The 18,910-nt window shown below is 46.4% G+C and overlaps 1 protein-coding gene across 1 annotated transcript; it reads left to right on the top strand.

The window, feature by feature from the left end:
* Positions 1 to 614: 614 nt before the first annotated feature.
* CIPC (CLOCK-interacting pacemaker) lies at positions 615 to 18,179 on the top strand. The gene is made up of 4 exons (XM_006884655.1): positions 615 to 714; positions 7,014 to 7,201; positions 13,293 to 13,462; positions 17,286 to 18,179. The coding sequence occupies exons 2-4, from the start codon at positions 7,066 to 7,068 to the stop codon at positions 18,177 to 18,179; spliced, it is 1,200 nt and encodes a 399-aa protein (XP_006884717.1). The 5' UTR covers positions 615 to 714; positions 7,014 to 7,065.
* The last annotated feature ends 731 nt before the right edge of the window (positions 18,180 to 18,910 follow it).

The following is an 18,910-nucleotide window of genomic DNA, read 5'->3' as shown; positions in this document are numbered from 1 at the left end:
ACAAAGCGCGCAAGTGATTCAAATGCTAGGAAGCCATCCAAGTGAAGCCCTCCCCTGTCACGTGCAGCACCAGCCAGGCGGGTCTGACAGCAAAGCGACAACCCACCCCGGGCAGTGAGGCCGCGAATCGTCCCCGTCAGTCAGGACGACCGACCCCGCCTTCCCGTCCAAACCAGGCGGCGCCGCCGCGGGTCCCTCCCGCCAGCCCCACTCCCACCTGCTTCCCCACATCACGCCTCCGGCCACACACGCCATAAGCCGGCCCGCCCCTCGTTCCTCCAAACCCCGCCTCGAAACCCGGCCCTCGTGGCGGCTGGCCCAAGCTCCCCGGCACAAAATGGCGGCGGGCCCCGCCCAGACCCACCATCGAGAAGTCCGCCTCTCGTGGAGAGAGCGTCGGGCTCTCGGGCGAGTCCCCGCCCCCCGCGCCGCTCTCGCTCGCGGGCGGAGGAGGGAAAGGCCGCGGCTCCAAGTGCCCTTCTAGGAGGACAGCGCGCCGTCTCTATGGTACGGGGTGGGTAGACGCCGAGACGAGTCACGTGGCTGGCGCGAGCGAAGGCGGGGGGGAGGAGGGAGGAGGGGAGACGGGCGGGAGGCTGGGCCGCGAGCGCGGGACTCGGCGACGACGGCGTTGTCATGGAGCTGCGGGGCCGGGCTCACGCATGCGCTGCCTGACTCCCAGGTCTGGTAGTGGAGCCGCGACCCCGGCCGTAGGTGCGAATGGCGGGCTGGGGAGTCCTGGGCAGGGGAGCGGGGGCTGGCGCTACCGGACTCGGCGTGTAGGAGGGAGCGTCGGGGAAGAAGGTGGGAGCTGGGGAGAGGAGAACGGGGCGACGTAGGTGAGAGGGAGAACCGGGGCTTTCGGGGGGCCACATGAGTGTGCGTTCTTCCCCCAATTTAGTTGGTTGTTTTTGCGAAGAGGGGCGGGGACTGCGTGGGAGAGGGAGTCGAGGGTGGGGAGGGGGCAGTGTGTGGGCAGGGGACCTGTGTTAGGGCGGCTGGCCCCTGGTGTAACCCGGGGGACACCGACTGGACAGGGAGAGCTTGGCGGGATCTGTGCAAAGGGGCAGGGATTTGGGGAAACGACTGAGCAAGAGCCGGTGTCAGGGTCACGGGGCCTGGACCTCCAGTTTGCAGAGGCGAGCAGATCGCCTGTCAGGGGCACAGGTGCTCACGTCTTTCGTAGCGACCTGCTGTCACCCTCGTTGCTGAATATTTCCCTTGGGTGGCCAGCGTGCCAGGCATGGTGCCAGGAGTGGGGGGAGAAGGCTAGTTAGTGCCAAGTAAGGAGTTAACTGGTTAGTGGGCGAATGGAGGGGAGCTCTGAGCCCTACCCAGGGCACAGGCCGGAGCTGGGCTCCGGGGTATTGCCCAAGTCCTGGCAATCCACATTGCTTGGGTGTTTGCCCTGGGAGGCTGGTGGCATGCCAGCCACAGCACAGTACTAGGGTCTGCCCAGTTCTGCCCTGCTGAGCTGGCAGGCTGGCGGATGCCTGGAGGGTGCAGCATGCTGCCTGGCACAGATGCAGCGTGGGCTGGCTGCTGGGTAGGTGGGCACTGTTACTGCCCACCTTCTAGAAGCAGGAGATTTGAAGAAGTTGTCTAAACCGACCTCCTCGTTGAAAAGGGAGACAGTGGAGCAACCCATGCCTATTCCATACATAGGAAATTGGATCTAGGATCTTTAACATGATTTAGTTGCCAAGTTGGAGACTTGGAACGTGGATGTGAAGGGGAAGATTGGAGATTTTAGATCCCTCCTCACCTCCACCCCCAGTTACATCTTTGAATATATTTTAATTTTAACTGGGATTACACATGGTTCTTTTCTGTGGCCTTGCACATAAGCTGGCACTTGGGCTTTAACTTCACACCTCCCTCCATGCACACATGTCCTACACGTGACACGTTTTAAAGGGAACTTGAGCTCTTGGGAAAGTTGCCAGGTGTCTATAAAAGGAAAGATCTGAGAACAGCATTTTAGATTCTTCTCTTGGAACCCCTTGGTCCTTTTTATCATAAACCCAAATCTTCGAAAGGGTTGATTGTAAATTCGGCATGGTGTCGCTCCCTTTAATTTGGTTGGTTCAGGAGAGGCTTCATCCTAAAGAGAAAGCTTAGATCTAGAGTTGGCCATGGTGTTTGGCAACACAAAATCTTGATCTTCCTTCCAGTAGGGTATTTTTGTGACATTTTAACTGCTAGGTTGTTAGAGAGACCCAGCAGGAAAGAAGATTTGTTGGGGTTTGTTAATCTGTTGGGGACCTCATATGTCTTGTAGGCCTATTAATTTTTGAGGGTTTATTTTGGTTTTCAAGATGAAAAATAAGCCTTTGAGGTTGAGGAGACAAACATTTTAACCTCTCATGTAGAAACTTCAGAAAAAGTAAGAGCCAAGTGCTGTAAAAGACTTTAAAATTATGTTTACCTGTTATGGAATTTTAGTTAACATTTCAACTTATATTTATTGATTTAAATAATAGGAATTGCACTGCCAACACAAAGGTGGTGGTGTTTGTTAAGTGCCATCGAGTCGCGGGCGACTCATAGCTACCCTGTGAAGGAGAGTCCTCAACGCTTGGGTGTCTCTCATCCTCTCTCCAGGTTCATAGGGTTTCCGGAGGCAAGCGATTACGGAAGTGGATGCCACTCCTTCAAATCCACCAGCTGCTCCAGGGGAGGATGGTCATTTTCCTCCTGTGTGATTAACAGCCTGAGAATTTACTGAGGGCCAACTGTGAGTCAGTTCTGACTTGGTGGTAGTGAGAGTTTGATACAGAAAATCTATTCGGTTATATTGTTTTAGTGTATGTTCTTTCTCTGGGAACCTTTTGAACACTGTATGGCATGTATATTCATAAGAGACCTGTCTGGATCAGTTTTGGCAGTGCGTGGAGTTTAAATTGGAGTCCTTTTAATGTGGTGTTAGACTTAGGAGGAGGCCAAGGGGTTTGTAAAGCATTTAGTCTTGGCTAGAAATACAGAGATGGGAGTCAGCTTCATAAGCCCGTTTTCAACTTCTTGTAGCTTATGAACATTTAACTTGTAAAATAATACTTGAGAAGGGGGTGAAAAATCAACTTCTTGAGGTTTTCAGACTTTGCCATTTGCATGAACCTAGGCATGAGAGTGATGTCTGGCGGTGGTGTCTGTAAAAAGGTATGCTGCTGACTCCAAGGCTGCCCATCTGTCTACCACTGGTCGATGGGAGAAGGATGGGCAGTCTCTTCCTGTGATTTACAGCCTTCCAAACCAAGAGTTAGAACCAGTTCTGTGGCAGTAAGTGAATGAGTTGGGGAACAGTGGTAGAGTGTTCTGTTTTCATCTGCTTCTCTCCTGTTGAGGGTCTTGTGCAGTGTTTTCAGTGGCTTTCTTGTTCACTGACATTTGACCTCTGGGCACCACTCACAGACAGGAAGTGGAGGTAGCCTCTGTGGGACACTCAAGATTTCTGTTGCTTAAAAAGAACTTTACTCAGGGTAGTGTCTTCATACTTTTAATCTTTTCTTATCCCCAAGTAGCCAGTTTCTAAAGTAGACCATGTGTTCTTTATTTTCAACCAGCACAACTTCGGGATCCAAAATTTTAGCATCTTTTCTCTTTTTTTAACCTGTTTGCCTCCTTTTCAGTGTTTTAAAGATTTCACAATTAATGTCATCCTTCAAATTCTCCATATTGTGATGGAGTCGGAACCAACTCCCAGCTGACCCTCCGTTGGTTTTTCAGAGGCAGGAAATCACACAGGAGGAGATTGCCTGCACTTCTCCTGTGGAGCAGCTGGTGGATTTGAACTGTATACCTTTGTGTTTGTAGCACAACTCCTTATCATTTAGCCATCAGAACGCCCTAGTTTCTCCATGAGGCACAATAAATCCTTTGTATTTTGGGGTAGCTCTGTTTGCTACATTTTAATAATAGCAAATACCAGTTGCCAGATACCAAACCTGCTTGAACTCATGGTAACCCCAGAGTAGAACTGGATGCCATAGGGTTTCCAGGGCCAGATTTTTCAAAAGCAAATCATTAGGATTTTGTTACCAGGCACCTCTGGGTGGACTTGAACCTCCAGCCATTGGGTTAGCAGTTGAGCATCGTAACTACGTGCATCGCTCAAAGCCCATTGCTAGCAAGTTGGTTCTGACTCCGACCCTGTAGGATAGACTAGAACTACATCCAAAGAGTTTCCAAGGCTGCAGTCGGCAGGAAGCAAACTGCCCGTAGAGTGGCCGATGGGTTAGAACCACCAACCTTTCAGGTTAGCAGCCAAGCATTCAGCCTTTGACACTACCACAGCTCTTTTTGTACCATGCAGAGGTTCTTTTAATCATTCTCTTGTCCCGAGGATTATAGCATTTTAAATCACCTAAAATATCTATGAAATGCATTTTGTAAGCTCTTGTAAAACTTGATTGTAGACTTTATTAGTTAAAGCTCGCATGAGCTGCTGCTGCTTCTAATCTAACTCGGTGGCATGGTCAGATTTAAATTAGTGAATGCCATTCACAAGCCATTTTCACTTCCATTTTAAACATGCCTTCGATTTCGCCTTTGGACAGTATTATTTGCAAGAAAATGAAACTAGGCTTTTTTTTTCATTTCACTCAAAAGCATCCTGATTTAATTAAAGATACAGTTTCACATTTTAGTCTTTTGGTAACGGGGGCCACCCCACGTAACTGTGAAATAGAATGGCTCTTTGCTCCGTGCCATGCAAGACATGACAGACCTTTGTCTGTCTTTAGTGTCTGTGGGTTTGAACAAGTAACTCTCATAAAGTCCGTGATGTTTTGATGTGAACTGAATGAGGAAGCTAGTTAAGAGTTAGACAATGGTGCAGAAGAATTTTGACTTTTAATTCGTTCTCGTTCAGACCAGGTGGTGTTCCCTTTAGCCTGTTCCTGCAATATACAAAAGTTTGAGCAAGGAAGCACATCCTGCTGGGTTCTGGTTCATTTCATTTGAATCCTCCTTCCATTTCTGACGTCCTCAGTGCCTTCCCCTACATCCTGTATTAGCCGAAATGTTCAAGTTGGCACTTCAGGCTACCCAAACTCAATGCAGTTTGGCAGGGGTCTCCGAAGGACAAAAGGATGGAGTCACGAGTGGACTGGGAATTAAACCTGCCAGGCTTTGCTTCTCTCTACAGTGTTGTCGTCATTTTCCCATTGGCGCCTTAATTCTTTTTATGCTCCCAAGATCCTTTGTGTTCCTACCGTGCCACTGGACTGCTGCCATTCCTGGTAACTCATGTGGCCTTGAGGAAGTATCCGGAATGTTCTCAGCCTCTGCCCGCGAATTTGTTTCATTTTGCTGCACTCTTAGTCTAGTTCCGGGTCTGCTCTGGACTAGCTGTATGCCATTGGGGAAGTTCTGGGCTTTGCTCTGGGGCTCCGCACTTAGAATTTATCTACCACCATCTCCACTTGAGTGATACACAGTTACTTGAGACTTTATGTGACAAAAACTAAACCAGCCCCCTCGGCCTTCCTCACCTCACCCAGCTCCTTTCTGTGCCCTTGACTCCTCCCCATGCACAATGGCCAGATCCCATCCAGGTGGACTCCTAATTGCACCTCTAATCTGTCATTTCCCTCCCCCTCTGCTATCACCACTTACACTCCTGTGGTAGTATCTAAATGAGCTCAATCCCGTTCCTGCCTCTCTCCAATTCAATCTCTACCCAGCTTCCCCAAAAAGACTTTTAAAACACAGAGCCGATGATGGTACTCTTTTGATTAAAATGCTTTCATTGCTCTTAATAGCCAGAGTCTTAAATGTAGGCTCCAAGCGCCACCCACCCGTCTGTTCCACACCTGCCCCTCCACTGTCATTCAGACCCATTTGCTCTATACTTCAGCTGCTTGGCCTTTCAGCCCTTTGAATATGCCAAGATGTTTGCTCTCACGGGGCCTTCATGCTGCCTGAAACACACCAAGCCCCACCCATCCTCCTCCACCTGGCTCCCGCCCGCTGACTCATCACCCAGAGACAATGTGTCCTTTCCTCACGAACAGGTCCCTTTCCTGCATCTCTCCACTGTGAGCCTTTCTCCTTCACAGCTCTTACCAAAATGATGATTAGCCAGGTGATTGTTCAATGTCTACGCTCCAGGTTGGCAGGGACTGTGCCAGTCCTGTCCTCTGTATCCCTGGTCATCGCATAGTGTGTATTGACACAACCTCTGCAGCGTTGACTCACACATAGCCCTGATTGTGAGCATGGCTTCAGGCTGGCCCCCAGTTCATTCTGTTGTGCATAGAATTGTCATATGAGTAGGAGCTAATAGCATCCAAAATAGTGAAACCCAAAGCCTGGTTCATATGTAGACACTTGTTAGCCATTCTCAGAAGATTGATGATACTTACCTGAACCTCACCTGCCTCTTCTGTAAAGTGGAATAACCACCAAGGAGGTCCTTGTGAGGTTTAAGCAATATTACATTAACAGCAGCTTTAGGAGCACACTTTTTATGTAATCGGAGCACTTTATTCTTGATCTTTTTTGCTCATTAGAATTTTTAAAGCTACAAAGTCACATACATACATAAGGAGTTGTTTTGACATTACCTTATCTGAGGAAGTGAGAGGTTAACAGAGAACCTGCAGCATAGGAGGTGTTAGGTCAGGAGCTTGCAGGTGTGTCCTGGGAAAGCAAACCTTGTCTGTCAGCATCACCTCTCTTCAGGGAGGAGGCTGAGTTGACTGGGCTTCCCATTCCAAAAAGCCCAATAAAATGTGCCTTTGTTTGCAGTTGACAAAGCTTCTACTGAATGTCGTCTGTGTGCCTTGAATTCATAATGGAATTAGGGGGAGCAGCCAGAGAACTGTGGGTCTGCTGTTGGATGGAAGCCATTCTGCTGGGTAATGAACTTGAAGCCACTGTCAATGGAAACCTCTGAGTGTGGCTGCCATGGGCAAAGCCAGCCTCCTGTGCCCCCGCTGTGCTCCTCACAGCCTGGCTCACCTGTCTCAGCTCCCCAGGCCAGGACTTCTTATGTAATTGTTGTTTTACAGGGTGATCCAGATGAAAGGGCCATTGATGAACCTACTTCCAACCCAGTAAAACATGGACAGGAAAAACCCGACCAGGGAGAGCCCCCGAAGACTCTCGGCCAAGCTGGGCAAAGGGACAGAGATGAAGAAGGCTGCTCGTCAGCTCAGCATGGCGGCGGCCGACTCAGATAAGGACTCGGGATTTTCAGGTTAAAAATACTTTATCCTCTCTGCATTTTAATAAATGATATGCCTAAAAAATGTTCCTCTCCAGATCTCATTTGTGTGATAATGACAGGAAGCTTTCCCACACAGGATGAATAACTATTTCTAAATTGGTAATTCTGATGCCAAAGTGACCCTCAGGCTAGTTCTAAAAAGAATGACTTGACTTTTTAAAAAAAAAATTTTATTTATGTGTACTGTCCAATTGGATCTGACTGGTACAGGAGGAGATTGTCCCTCCTTCTCCAGCAGAGCATCTGGTGGATTTGAACCACACACCTCTGGGATTACAGTGCAGCCTCCTGCCACTAGGCCACCAGAGCTCCCTGACTTGACTTTAAAAAAAAAACGACAACAAAAAACAACCAACTTAGATCCTCATCTTTAAAGCTTAACTGAAAACTATTATAAGTGGTTACTGGGGAACTTTTAATACACTGTTATGATTGAATTGTGTCCCCCAAAAATATGTTGTAAATCCTAACCTTCAAGCTTGTTTGGGAATGAGTTGTCCTTGTTTATGTAAGAGATGCAAAATTAGCGTAAGAGTATGTCTTGAGTGAATCTCTTTAATATATGAATGAGTGAAATAAGCAAGAGAAGTGGGGATGGGTAAGCTGATGACGGTTATATGGGAGATCACCAAGAGACCAGGAAATAAGCTGAAGAGACAAAGTTTCCCCCAGAACCTACAGAAACAGAAAGCCTTTCCATAGATCTGGTACCCTCGATTTAGACTTCTAGCCTTCTAGAAGTCTATGAGAAAATAAATTTCTGTTTGTTAAAGCCACCCACTTGTATTTCTTTTAGGGCAGCACTGGATGACTAACACTCTCAACTTTTGTTTCAGCTCCTTTTTCTTGGGAATAGTTAACATTACAGAAAAACCAAATCTATCACCTATTGTCGCCATGGAACACATTTGAAGGCTGTCATTTAAAACGAAGCAGACCCACTGCTGTCAAGTTGATAGCAAGTCATGGTGCCCTTGCATTGGATTTCCAAGGCTCTAGATCTTTACAGGAACGTGGGCCTCCATTTTTCTTCCTCTCAGTAACTGCTGGATTTGATCTTTTGGTCAGCAACCCAACATGTACTACACTGGAGCTCCTTAGTTAAGGTCAAAGCCATGACCATGAATTTGGAACTTTACAGCAGGTTTTCAAAAGCTGTAAATCACATGAGAGATCACCCGTCTCTCTCCCTTGGAGAGTCCTAGTGGACTCACTTTGCCTGCCGCTGGGTTCACAGAGCAGCTCCTTACCCACCAGGCCACCACAGCTCCGTATCACTACTCATTTGTTAAGAGAACTTTGTTAAGAGAAAGTAGCTTTGGAAGAGTTGAACATGTTCTCGCTCACACTCCATTCCCCAGTATTCATGTGTTTTCCATTTGGTCTCTGGGCACCTGGCTCAGTTCAAAACTTGAGTATCTGAGACAAGGGGAAAGTGTCTTAAACTGTATCTGAAAGATTTAGATTCATACCCAGTGAACATTTTCATTTCTCTCCCCCTCCCCCCCTCCATTCTAGTGTTAACAGTTTTTACCTCAGGAATACAGATGGTGATGCCAGGGAATTCTGGCTGGATCTGATTCCTGAGAGTAGAGCTTTGTCCTGAGGGAGGATTTAGATTACGCTGACATAGACTAATCAATCAGTCTTGTTGATTTACTCATTTATAGTGAGAAATGCAGCTGTCAGGGATACTAGACCTCTAGACCTCTCTTGCCCTTTGATTAGCGTGTTTTCTGCCTGTCGACATGTCGGATGAGAGGCCTAATTATAAATAGATTGTTGCTCAGAGAAGAACAGAACACTGACCAAGGGATTAGAATAAGAGGACTTAACATGCTCCTGCCCAGTGTCCAGACAGTGCTGGGACGGGCAGGCCGGCCTATAGCCCTTGGTATTTTTCTTCCTCTTAAATTTGTTTAAAGGGCTAATCACCTAACTTCTGCCCTGGAGGTTCTGATGTACAAGGTCTGAAGGAGGACCTCAAGTTTAGGTTTACCACAAGGACCTTTGGGGATTCACATGATCAGGTAGGTTTGGAGACATTGCAGGCCTTATAGTTTTGGTTTTTAACCTCAAATTTGTTTTACCTGGTTTTCCTATTACAGACGCATTATATGCTCACTGTAGAAATTAAGAAAACATAAAAAAAATTAAAATTTCCCTACTATTGTCAATACTCCTGTATTTGGCTGTTTCTCCTCCTGGCTGCTTTGAGACCTTGTAGAATAACATACTGTCTGGATGTTTTTGATAGTGTTGTCCTCTTTTCTGCACAAGTACCTTAAAAAGTATCATCCTATTCATATATGAGGTGGTATTGAAGATAATCAGACCTCGTTATATCCCAGAGAATGCAGTATGTCCGGCCACTCCTGGGCCAAGACCCAGTGAGCTCATCACACTACTGGAGTACTTTCCAGTGACCCTAGACTATTACTCAGTCTGTAAAACCAAACTCTCTTCTCCTTGTCTCATTTTAATTATTTTCTTAACCTACTTTGAAAAATTCCGAATCTATAGAAAATTGAGTGAATATCCTAAGTAACATTCCGATTCACTGGTTTTTATAATTTTGCCGTATTTGTTTTCTCTCTGGTGACCTAGTGACAAGAACCTGCGCTGCAATCCCAAAGGCACACAGTGTAAATTTCCAGCTACTCTGTGGGAGAAGGATGGGCAGACTCCTCCCATGCAGTTTACTGACTCTGAAAACCTGCCGGAGGGTCAGCTGTGGGTCTGTTCTGATTCACTGGTACACAACAACAACGGATACACATAAACTATACACACCAAACCCACCTAATCTTTTCTTATGGACTATACCATTATCTGACATTTTGCATTCATGATAATAGTAAAATATCTTTTATGTGATTTGCACATTACTTCTGTCCATCTGGCATTAGTGAATGAGCATCAGATGCAGGTGAGAGTCACGCTGGCTGTAATGGGGAAGCTTGTGTGTCAGCCTGGCTGGGCGAGGATCCTTAGTGGTTTGACAGTTACGTAATATGTAGTCATCCTCCGTTTCTGCATAATGCTGAATTCCACATTACAGCCTGATCTTTAGAATCTAACCATGTTCCAGTAAATAGTGTGTGTGTGCGTACTAGGTGAATTATTTGAAAATAAGCTACTTATTTTCAAGTTCAGTGTATGTGTCTTCTGTAATACTATCATACTGAAGGCATTTCGCCTTGATAGAGTTCTCACTAGATACAGTTTAGATTCATCCTTTTTCCATTGCTCCAATGTTGGTGGTGGTCTTAGATGCCCATGAGGCGAGTAGGACCCTATCAGATCTGAACCCTCTCCTGTGCTGTGTCAGCCTCACGATCTCTGACACACCGGAGCCCGTTGGTGCAGTCCCTGGGTCTGTCTCTGTTGGTGCGGTAGTGCCCTTGAAAGCTCTTTGTACTGGATCCAGGATCCAGTTGAGGAGTGTGCCTTATGTTTTATTGTCCTGTCTTTTTCAGCCTTTTAAAAGTCTATAACAAGTCTCCCATTTTCTGTCCTTCCCTCGCCCCTGATATTAACATCTCTGTATGAGTTAGAGCAGAATGTCCCACAGTCTAGATGGTGTTCTCATTGTTAGAATCAGGATACACATTTTTTGACAAGAATCCTAGACTAATAAGTTGGCTTTATTCTTGGTGGTTCTCCAGGTGACCACTGCTTTAGGTAATGTATACCAGGTTTCTTGAATAGTTTTCTTGTTATAGTTAATCAACACTTTGTGGAATGATACTTTGAGTTTAATTGACTCTCCTGTTCCCCGACAAACTTTCCTCTAGTGTCTTTAACATCCATTGGTTGTCTTACCGGAATTAGTTGCTTCTTATCTAAAAAATAGTGATTTTTTTAAATTCTTCCATCCCTTATGCATTCTTCAGCCGTCATTGTTCTATAATGAAGCATTTTCCTTTTCTCTTTGTTTTCTGTATGTCTTTATGGATTGATGGAATTCTTTAATAGCTCAAGTTGTCCAGTCCCTGTTACTATTTTTTTTTTTTTTTGGTTTGTGAAACGAGTTCAGCAAAAATATATTGCGAGTAAAAGGTAAAAAATGGTAAAGAGAAGGGAAATGGGAAAAACATACAGAGTATCTTCCCAAAGCGCTGGTCGTGACCTAGTGCGTCCAGAAGCCGGTGCCGCAGAAGGGGTCCCTGTTACTATTGATACTAACATGGTCCCACCTTTGCCTAGATCCTGGGACTCTGGGCATGTCCCCATAAGTGAGGGAGCACTTCCTTTCTGGGTCAAGGTGTTTCTTACCAGACACTTGGGATTGGCCATTTCTCTGCAGTGCCCTGGTTTCTTTTTCTTCTTGAAAGGCATTTAGAAGCCAGGGTCCAAGTACTAGATACACATCTTGGGATTGTTTTTTTGAGATCCATTGTTTCTAGCCTAACAGTTCTTAACCAGATGAGCACATTTGGATTACTGTGGTGTTTTGTAAATATACCCAAGTCTGCACACCATTCCTCAGGTAGATTGATTAAGTCACTCTAGGTCAGGCTTAACTGGAGATTCTGAATTCCACCCTTTTTGATGGCTATCCTGTGGTTATATAGTCTTCCTCAAAGCTGGGAAAAAATGCAAGTGTTGAAAATGACACTCTTAACTGACCATCACATCCCAGCCCTGCCGCCTCCACATCTCTGGAGATTCCTGGAGAATATTTAGAAGAGTCCCAGCCTCTACAGTAGCCGACGTACAGTAATTTCTTGATTTCCTTCAGCTGAGTGCCTTTTTTGTGTAAATTTACTTGTTGGTGGTCATGTTTGGTGCCTTGAGCTGACTAGGACTCCCAGCGACCCTGTGAACCACCCTGCCCTGACCCGTGCCATCCTCACCATGTCCAACACACTTGAACCCATTGTTACAATCTCTGTGTCGTCATCGTTGTTAGGTGCCGGCAAGTTGAGTATGACTGACATAGCTACCCTGTGAATGAACACCCTCTCCCCTCCTGTGTCATCCTCATCACATCTGATGCACCTGAGGCCGTTACTGCAGTCACTGTGTCAATCCATCTGGTTGGGGGCCCTTGTTTCTTTCTCTGACTTTCCACCTTTCCAAACATGATGTCCCTTGCCAAGGGATAGCCTCTCCTAGCAACATGCCCAAAGGTTGTGAGACGAAGCTTGGTTGTCTTTGTCTCCAGCGAGCACTCCGGCTCCACCTTCTCCAAGACATACCTGTTTGTTCTTTTGGGATATTCAGGACTCTCAGTACCACAGCTCAAAGGCTTCAGTTCGCCTTCTGTCATCCTTGTTCATTGTCCAGCTCTCACATGCATAGCAAGTGACTGAAAAGACGGTAACCTGAATCAGATGCATCTTAGTCTTCTAACTGGCGTCACTGCTCCTCAGTAATTTGAAGAGGCCCCTGACTGCTGACTTTCCCCGTGCAGTACGTCCATCTTGTCAGGAACCCTTAATGTTTTTCACCTTAGTCTTCCTGCAGAGAACCTTGCTTTATCATTGTAGGATCGCCACCCGGCACAGTCAGCATGCACTTAGACAAAACAGCAATGTGAAAGGATAGGACTGGAAGAAGATCAACAAAGACACGTTTCAAACTTATTCAAAAGTTTATGATTAGAAGAGTCAGGAAGAAGCTATTTTAGTTTCAACATGCATATAAAATTTGAGGTTTTATTTTTATTGTTACATCTTGTGCCCAGAGGTTCTAAATGCCCTGGGTTACACACTCTCGCTCCCAGTTGATGAGATTCTTGAAAGCAACGAACGAACTTCAAGCCTTCAGCTCTGTTCTTTGGTAGACTCTGGTGATGACTACTTTCTTATGAAACTAGCTGACACTGGCTTTGTCTGCAGTGGACAGGAAGTCAGGCTATCCTAGGGCAGTGATTCTTAATCTTTTGGGATAAGAGTTGCAAATCTCATGCAAGGTACAGACCTTCTCACTAAAATTCAGGAAAAAATAGCACAAATGTTGCATTGAATTTCAAGGGGTCCGTGGCTCCCTGGGAGCTGGCTTCGGTGCCCCTAGCCTGGATCCTAAATGAACTGACCATTCTTCTGTCCACCAGATGGGAGCTCAGAATGTCTGAGCTCGGCAGAGCAGATGGAGTCCGAAGACATGCTGAGCGCCTTGGGCTGGAGCCGAGAAGACAGGCGGAGGCAGAGCTCCAAGGCTGCAAACGGGCCCTTCTCAGCCCTGTCCCCCATGGTGGTCATGAAGAACGTGCTGGTCAAACAGGTGAGGACGACCACCGGCCCCTCAAGTCTGCAGAGTGGAGTGTCTGAGCTGGCCTTGTCAATAGCATTGCCCTCACTGCCCGTGAGACTGTAGAAACAGCCATCAAGGTCCACACTGACGCAGTCGTACTCTGATAATCAAGCCACATATTCTCATTTTCCTGATGGGAAGTCTGCCTTAGTTCTGTATCCATTGTCTCTGTTGGCCTCCTGGGTGATGGGTTGCGTTGTCCATCCAAAGGCAGATGATTCACATCCATTCTCTGAGGGAGAGAGGTGGACATTCTCCTCATACATTTTATAGCCTCTGAAAACCTGCTTGAGGGTCATATGAGTCAGTTCCTAGATGGCATTGAGTTTTGGAGTGTTTGTTTGTTTTCTTGTTTTCCCAAAGGGACCCCAGAATGCTTTGTCATTATTGTGGACTGTCGAATGGGAACTAACCCATTAGCTGACCCCTCCAGTAGGTTCTCAGAGGCAGTGAATAGCATGGGAGGAGATTGCACTTTTTTCTCCCACAGAGCAGCTCATGGATCTGAACCACGGACCTTTGTATTAGCAATGCAGTGTCTAACCTTGCTGAGCCCCCAGAGCATCCTTCCAGAATGCTTTAGTCATATGTAAAGGGGTCAAGTAGAAAGGTCCCTTCTGTAGTGCGTGCATGACAGAGTTGAGGGCAGAATTGCTTGCTCATTCGTATCGCTTCAGGGAGCTTAGAAATGTAGGGTGCATATGTTTGCTTCAGAGGTCGAGGCGATTTCCATGTTCTTAATGTCATATTCTGAGCCTTTTCCTAGTAATCAGCCAACGCTATGCCATGAGTGATGAGAAGCTCTCTGATTTAGGTCCGATTGCACCAGCAGATTCCACATAGGAGTGTTACAGAGTTGAAAAATATCCTGTTTCAGGAGTTCTTACATAACTGTGCATATTATGTGATTATTGTCTAGTTATGAAAGGAAAGAGATTTAGATGAAAATCTATGCTAAGCTCTAGTGTTTAAAACAGAGAACTCACTCAGAGGAACTTGGTTAAAATAGAATGGAGAAGTTCAAAGCATAGATGAGATGGATAAAAGCCAAAGAGCGTTTATCCTTTCCCTGTTTTAGTCTGAAAATACATTGCAGTCCTTACCCTGGGCCCTTGAGAGGGAAACTGACGTTGGGCTTTCTGTAGTTGGCTTCCTGCCTGATGTAAAAAAGTTAGAAGAAGGTACCTGTATCCAATTAAAGCACGCTAGTTAAAGTCTAAACTATTACCTATTTATTTCTGAGAATGAGAAATTGATTAGAAACTATGCAAAAAAAAAAGGTAAGCTGAGGAGTTAGTGGGGGAAAATGTGTCTATTTTTGCTTGTTAAATCTCATCTCAGCTGGAGGCACAGCTTATGTTATTGAAGTGAAGGCAGAGAATAAAGGCAGGAAATGGAGCCCAGACGAGATTGTCCTGGAGCGGGTCCCTCAGTGTTGTGCCAGGGGCTCCCTTTCTCCCTGCCTTCCTCCTTTCTCCCTCGTTGCTCTTTCCGTGTGTCTGTGTTTATGCCCCTTCTTTGTTGTAGGCTAGACTGGCAGCTCCAGAAGGCTGAGAACAGCCCATACTCAAGGAGTAAGGAGCTTTCCAGCAGAGTCACATTATTCTCCAGGAAAGACCAGTCAAGAAGGTCACTGGCTCCCATCAGGAGAGTGGGAGACAGGCTGACCTGATGGAAAGATCTAGAGTTTGTTTTGATTTAATGTGATAAAGTTCAGTGCGTTCTAAAAATAAATGTTAATATACCTTTGAAACTCTCTAGCTATTGTGTAATATCTTACTGCTGCCTGGTTTTGGGTGTTTTTCTTTGAAGGTCTGATTGCAGTTACATCTTCAGACCGTTTGATCTTACCCACAATTACATAGGCACCACAGAACTCATCTGTACTAGGAAGGCTTTATGTGAAATGATTCTAAGATCACATTCAAGCCTAGAATTCTGTTCGGTATTCTCTCAGATGATGTTAGCATGAATTGTACAGTATGTAAAATCTAGTAATTGGAATAAATGAGCTCAATGTCTGTCAGAACAGGCCAGTAAAATCATCTTGGAAAAGCAGTAGATTTGGTCCTTTTAGGATCAGTTGGCCTTGTAGGTCACCCTAGGGCTTGTAGGTCACCCTAGGGCATGAGTCTGATTTGAGGGACTGTCTGAAGTTTTACTTCAGACTGAGCTGCACTGAGGTGAACTCTGTGTGGAAATACTGCTGGGGTTTTGACAGGGAAGGGTGATTCCTGGTCTTGGCTCTACTTACCTGTGTGTATCTCGGGGTGTATTGGACACCCAGAGGGCCCCACAGTGTACTTTCCAGCTCACCCCTACCCCACCCCCTTGCACAGGAGGTAAACTGTAGTAGGCCTCAAGTTCCTCACTTGGCATCCACAGAACTGAAATGTGTGTCCACTTATGTGCCCATGCACGTGTTCACAGCTTGCTTCAGCAAAATCACGTGGGTGCATGCCCCACCAAGAATAGGACTGACCCTGGAGGACATTATGCTAAATGAAATATCTCAGTCACAAAAGGACAGATATTGCATAGGGCCACTATTGTAAAACAGGACTGACATCGGGATTGAGGGAAGGCAGAGAAGGAGGGAAGAAATGATGTATACTGCATTGAAACAGATGAGGGAGGGAACTGTTTAAAAGGGATAGATGACTGGGTATTATTGTCATGATAGGAGTCCAGAATGAAGGCTGCACAGGGGAGTGGACTTGGGGAGAGGGATTGCATAACAATGAAGGAGTTTTTCTTTTCTTTTTCAAGGAGAAGAGTGAATTGAGGGGGAGGGAGTGGGCAGGGAGAAAAGTGCAACAATGAATTAATGGAAGCCCTAAGTCTGTAAACTTTCATTAAAATTAATTTTAAAAAAACCCACAAAAGAAAAAATGAATAGGACCTCTGTCAAGGTCTCTCAGTCTGGCCTCATTGTGTTTTGGTCCAGGTTGGAACTGGGGCAAGTTGACAGGGCCTTCTTTATTAGACTCCCACCTGAGTCAGATACAGCAAAGGCAGTATGGCAGAACAGATAAGATAGGTTTTACAGTCAGATAAGATCTGGACTCCTAGCTCCATCCTTTAGTAGCTCTGTGACTTGAAGTGAGTTAGTTCAGCTTATTGACCTTAGTTTCCTGTTAATGAAAGGAGATAATTCCTCTTGGGTTTGTTAAAAGGAGTAAATGAGATAAGGCATGAGGATATCATGCAGTGCTGGCCAAAAGTACACTTGCAACAAATGGCACTGATTACTATTTTAAATCGGTTTATGATTGTCAGGTGTCACTGCCATTAAAAAACGGACCCATAAACACCTGCCAACACCTTTATAAGTGAAAAGCTGATTACAAATAAAAGGTTCCAGGTATAACTAAATGCAGGCAGGCTTTCATGTAAAGTCATAGTTTTGAAATTGTCAAGGTTTTATTTATGCTTGAAATGGTGCTACCCCTATTTTTGTTGCCTCAGTCTTGATCTTTACTATGTGATTTTTTTTTTCCGGCTAGCTACAATTTCTTTTCCTGAATAATAGCATTTTTCTCCCATTGTGCTATAGGAAAGGTTTAAAAAGAGGAAAGGGGGGGAAATGGATTATGCTATCAAAACAAATGGATTTGCAGGCCCCCTTTTCTCCAGGCCTGCTCTTGACAAGGGCTCCCCTGTATGTGAAGGGTGAGCTGTACTTGAAATGTTATTGTTACTGCCCAAGTGTCTACTTCGCCCCTTTAGTGGAAGTTTCCATCGTCTGCCCTTCTCTCAGTAAGTCGTGTGTTGTTCTTTCCCTTGTTTGCAGGGCAGCAGCTCATCACAGCTCCAGTCCTGGACTGTCCAGCCCTCCTTTGAAGTGATCTCAGCACAGCCCCAGCTCTTGTTCCTTCATCCGCCTGTACCCTCTCCCGTCAGCCCATGCCACACTGGCGAGAAAAAGTCAGACTCCAGGAACTACCTGCCTATACTGAATTCTTACACCAAAATAGCCCCGCACCCAGGCAAGAGGAGCCTCTCCAGCAGCCCAGAAGAACGTGGGGAGAGTGGGGTGCAGAAGAAAATCTGTACTGAGAGATTGGGGCCGAGCGTGTCTTCCAGTGAGCCCACCAAGTCTGGCACTGTGCCTTCCAGTCCCTCCACTCCAGCCCCACCCAGTGCCAAACTCACCGAGGACTCAGCTCTGCAGGGTGTGCCCTCCCTGGTGGCAGGTGGAAGTCCACAGACTCTGCAGCCAGTATCCAGCAGCCACGTGGCTAAAGCTCCCAGCCTGACCTTTGCGTCCCCGGCCAGTCCTGTCTGTGCCTCAGACAGTACTCTGCATGGATTAGAAAGCAGCTCCCCCTTGTCCCCACTGTCCGCTCAGTATAGCTCTCCTCTGTGGGCAGCGGAACACCTCTGCCGCAGCCCAGATATCTTCACGGAGCAGCGGCAGAGCAAGCACCGGCGCTTCCAGAACACGCTGGTAGTCCTCCACAAGTCCGGCTTGCTGGAGATCACTCTGAAAACCAAGGAGTTGATTCGGCAGAACCAGGCCACACAGGTGGAACTAGACCAGCTAAAGGAGCAAACCCAGCTGTTCATAGAGGCCACCAAGAGCAGGGCCCCGCAGGCCTGGGCCAAGCTCCAGGCAGCTTTAACATCCAGGTCCAGTCACCCTGGCCGCCAGCTAGAAGCCTTCTCTGACCACCCCGACATATAGCACAAAGGGCAGGTTTTCCCATTCCTTGAGTGGTCCTTTTAACGCTCTGAACTACCCTTGTTTCCCAAAGCTTACAGAAGAGCTGCTGCTTTTAAGTTTTAACTGTTTAATGGTTCACATATGAAGCCACATGGCTGCTGTCTTAACCTGTGGTCTATGCACAGACTATGTCTCTACTCCACTGAGGGCCTCAGGTTCAGATTGTCTTTAAATCTCATTTTTTTTTCTAGCCCACAGGCACTGAGATTGGCCCAGGGATAAGGCAGGAAAGATGGTTCCCGCAGCTGTCAGCTCCCACCATCCCACTTACTACCTGGCGGAAGGGTACAGTGATGTGGAGAGGTACAGAAGGAGATCCCCTGTCAAGCCAGGGTGTAGGTGACGTCAGATGCCCTCATGCATCTTCTCTAAGAATCTTAGTTACGTGGGACAGAAAGAAGGTATGTTTGCATTCCACAGAGGTGTCGGGCCAGTTGGGCAAAACCTAAAAGGCTTTGGGCACAGGTTGAGCCAAGGTTGCCAGCAGCTTGACTGCTTGAGACCTGCTTTCTTAAACTTGAAAGTCAAAGGATAGGTAACACCATTGGACTCTTGAGCCCTATTACAAGCTAGGTTTCACTTGAACTGGGAGGCAAAATAGTTCTGATTTTGAAAGCATGCAAAGAATGGATTTACTACTTTCTGGAATTTTATTTGATAAGGTTTTGGGTGTTGTTTTTTTTTTCTCCTTT

Source organism: Elephantulus edwardii, unplaced genomic scaffold (genome assembly GCF_000299155.1).
Source record: "Elephantulus edwardii isolate Elephantulus edwardi_28Jun2011 unplaced genomic scaffold, EleEdw1.0 scaffold00037, whole genome shotgun sequence".
Classification (NCBI taxonomy): Eukaryota; Metazoa; Chordata; class Mammalia; order Macroscelidea; family Macroscelididae; genus Elephantulus; species Elephantulus edwardii.
The sequence above is the reverse complement of the archived record's forward strand: the minus strand, read 5'-3'. Positions and strand labels throughout refer to the sequence as shown.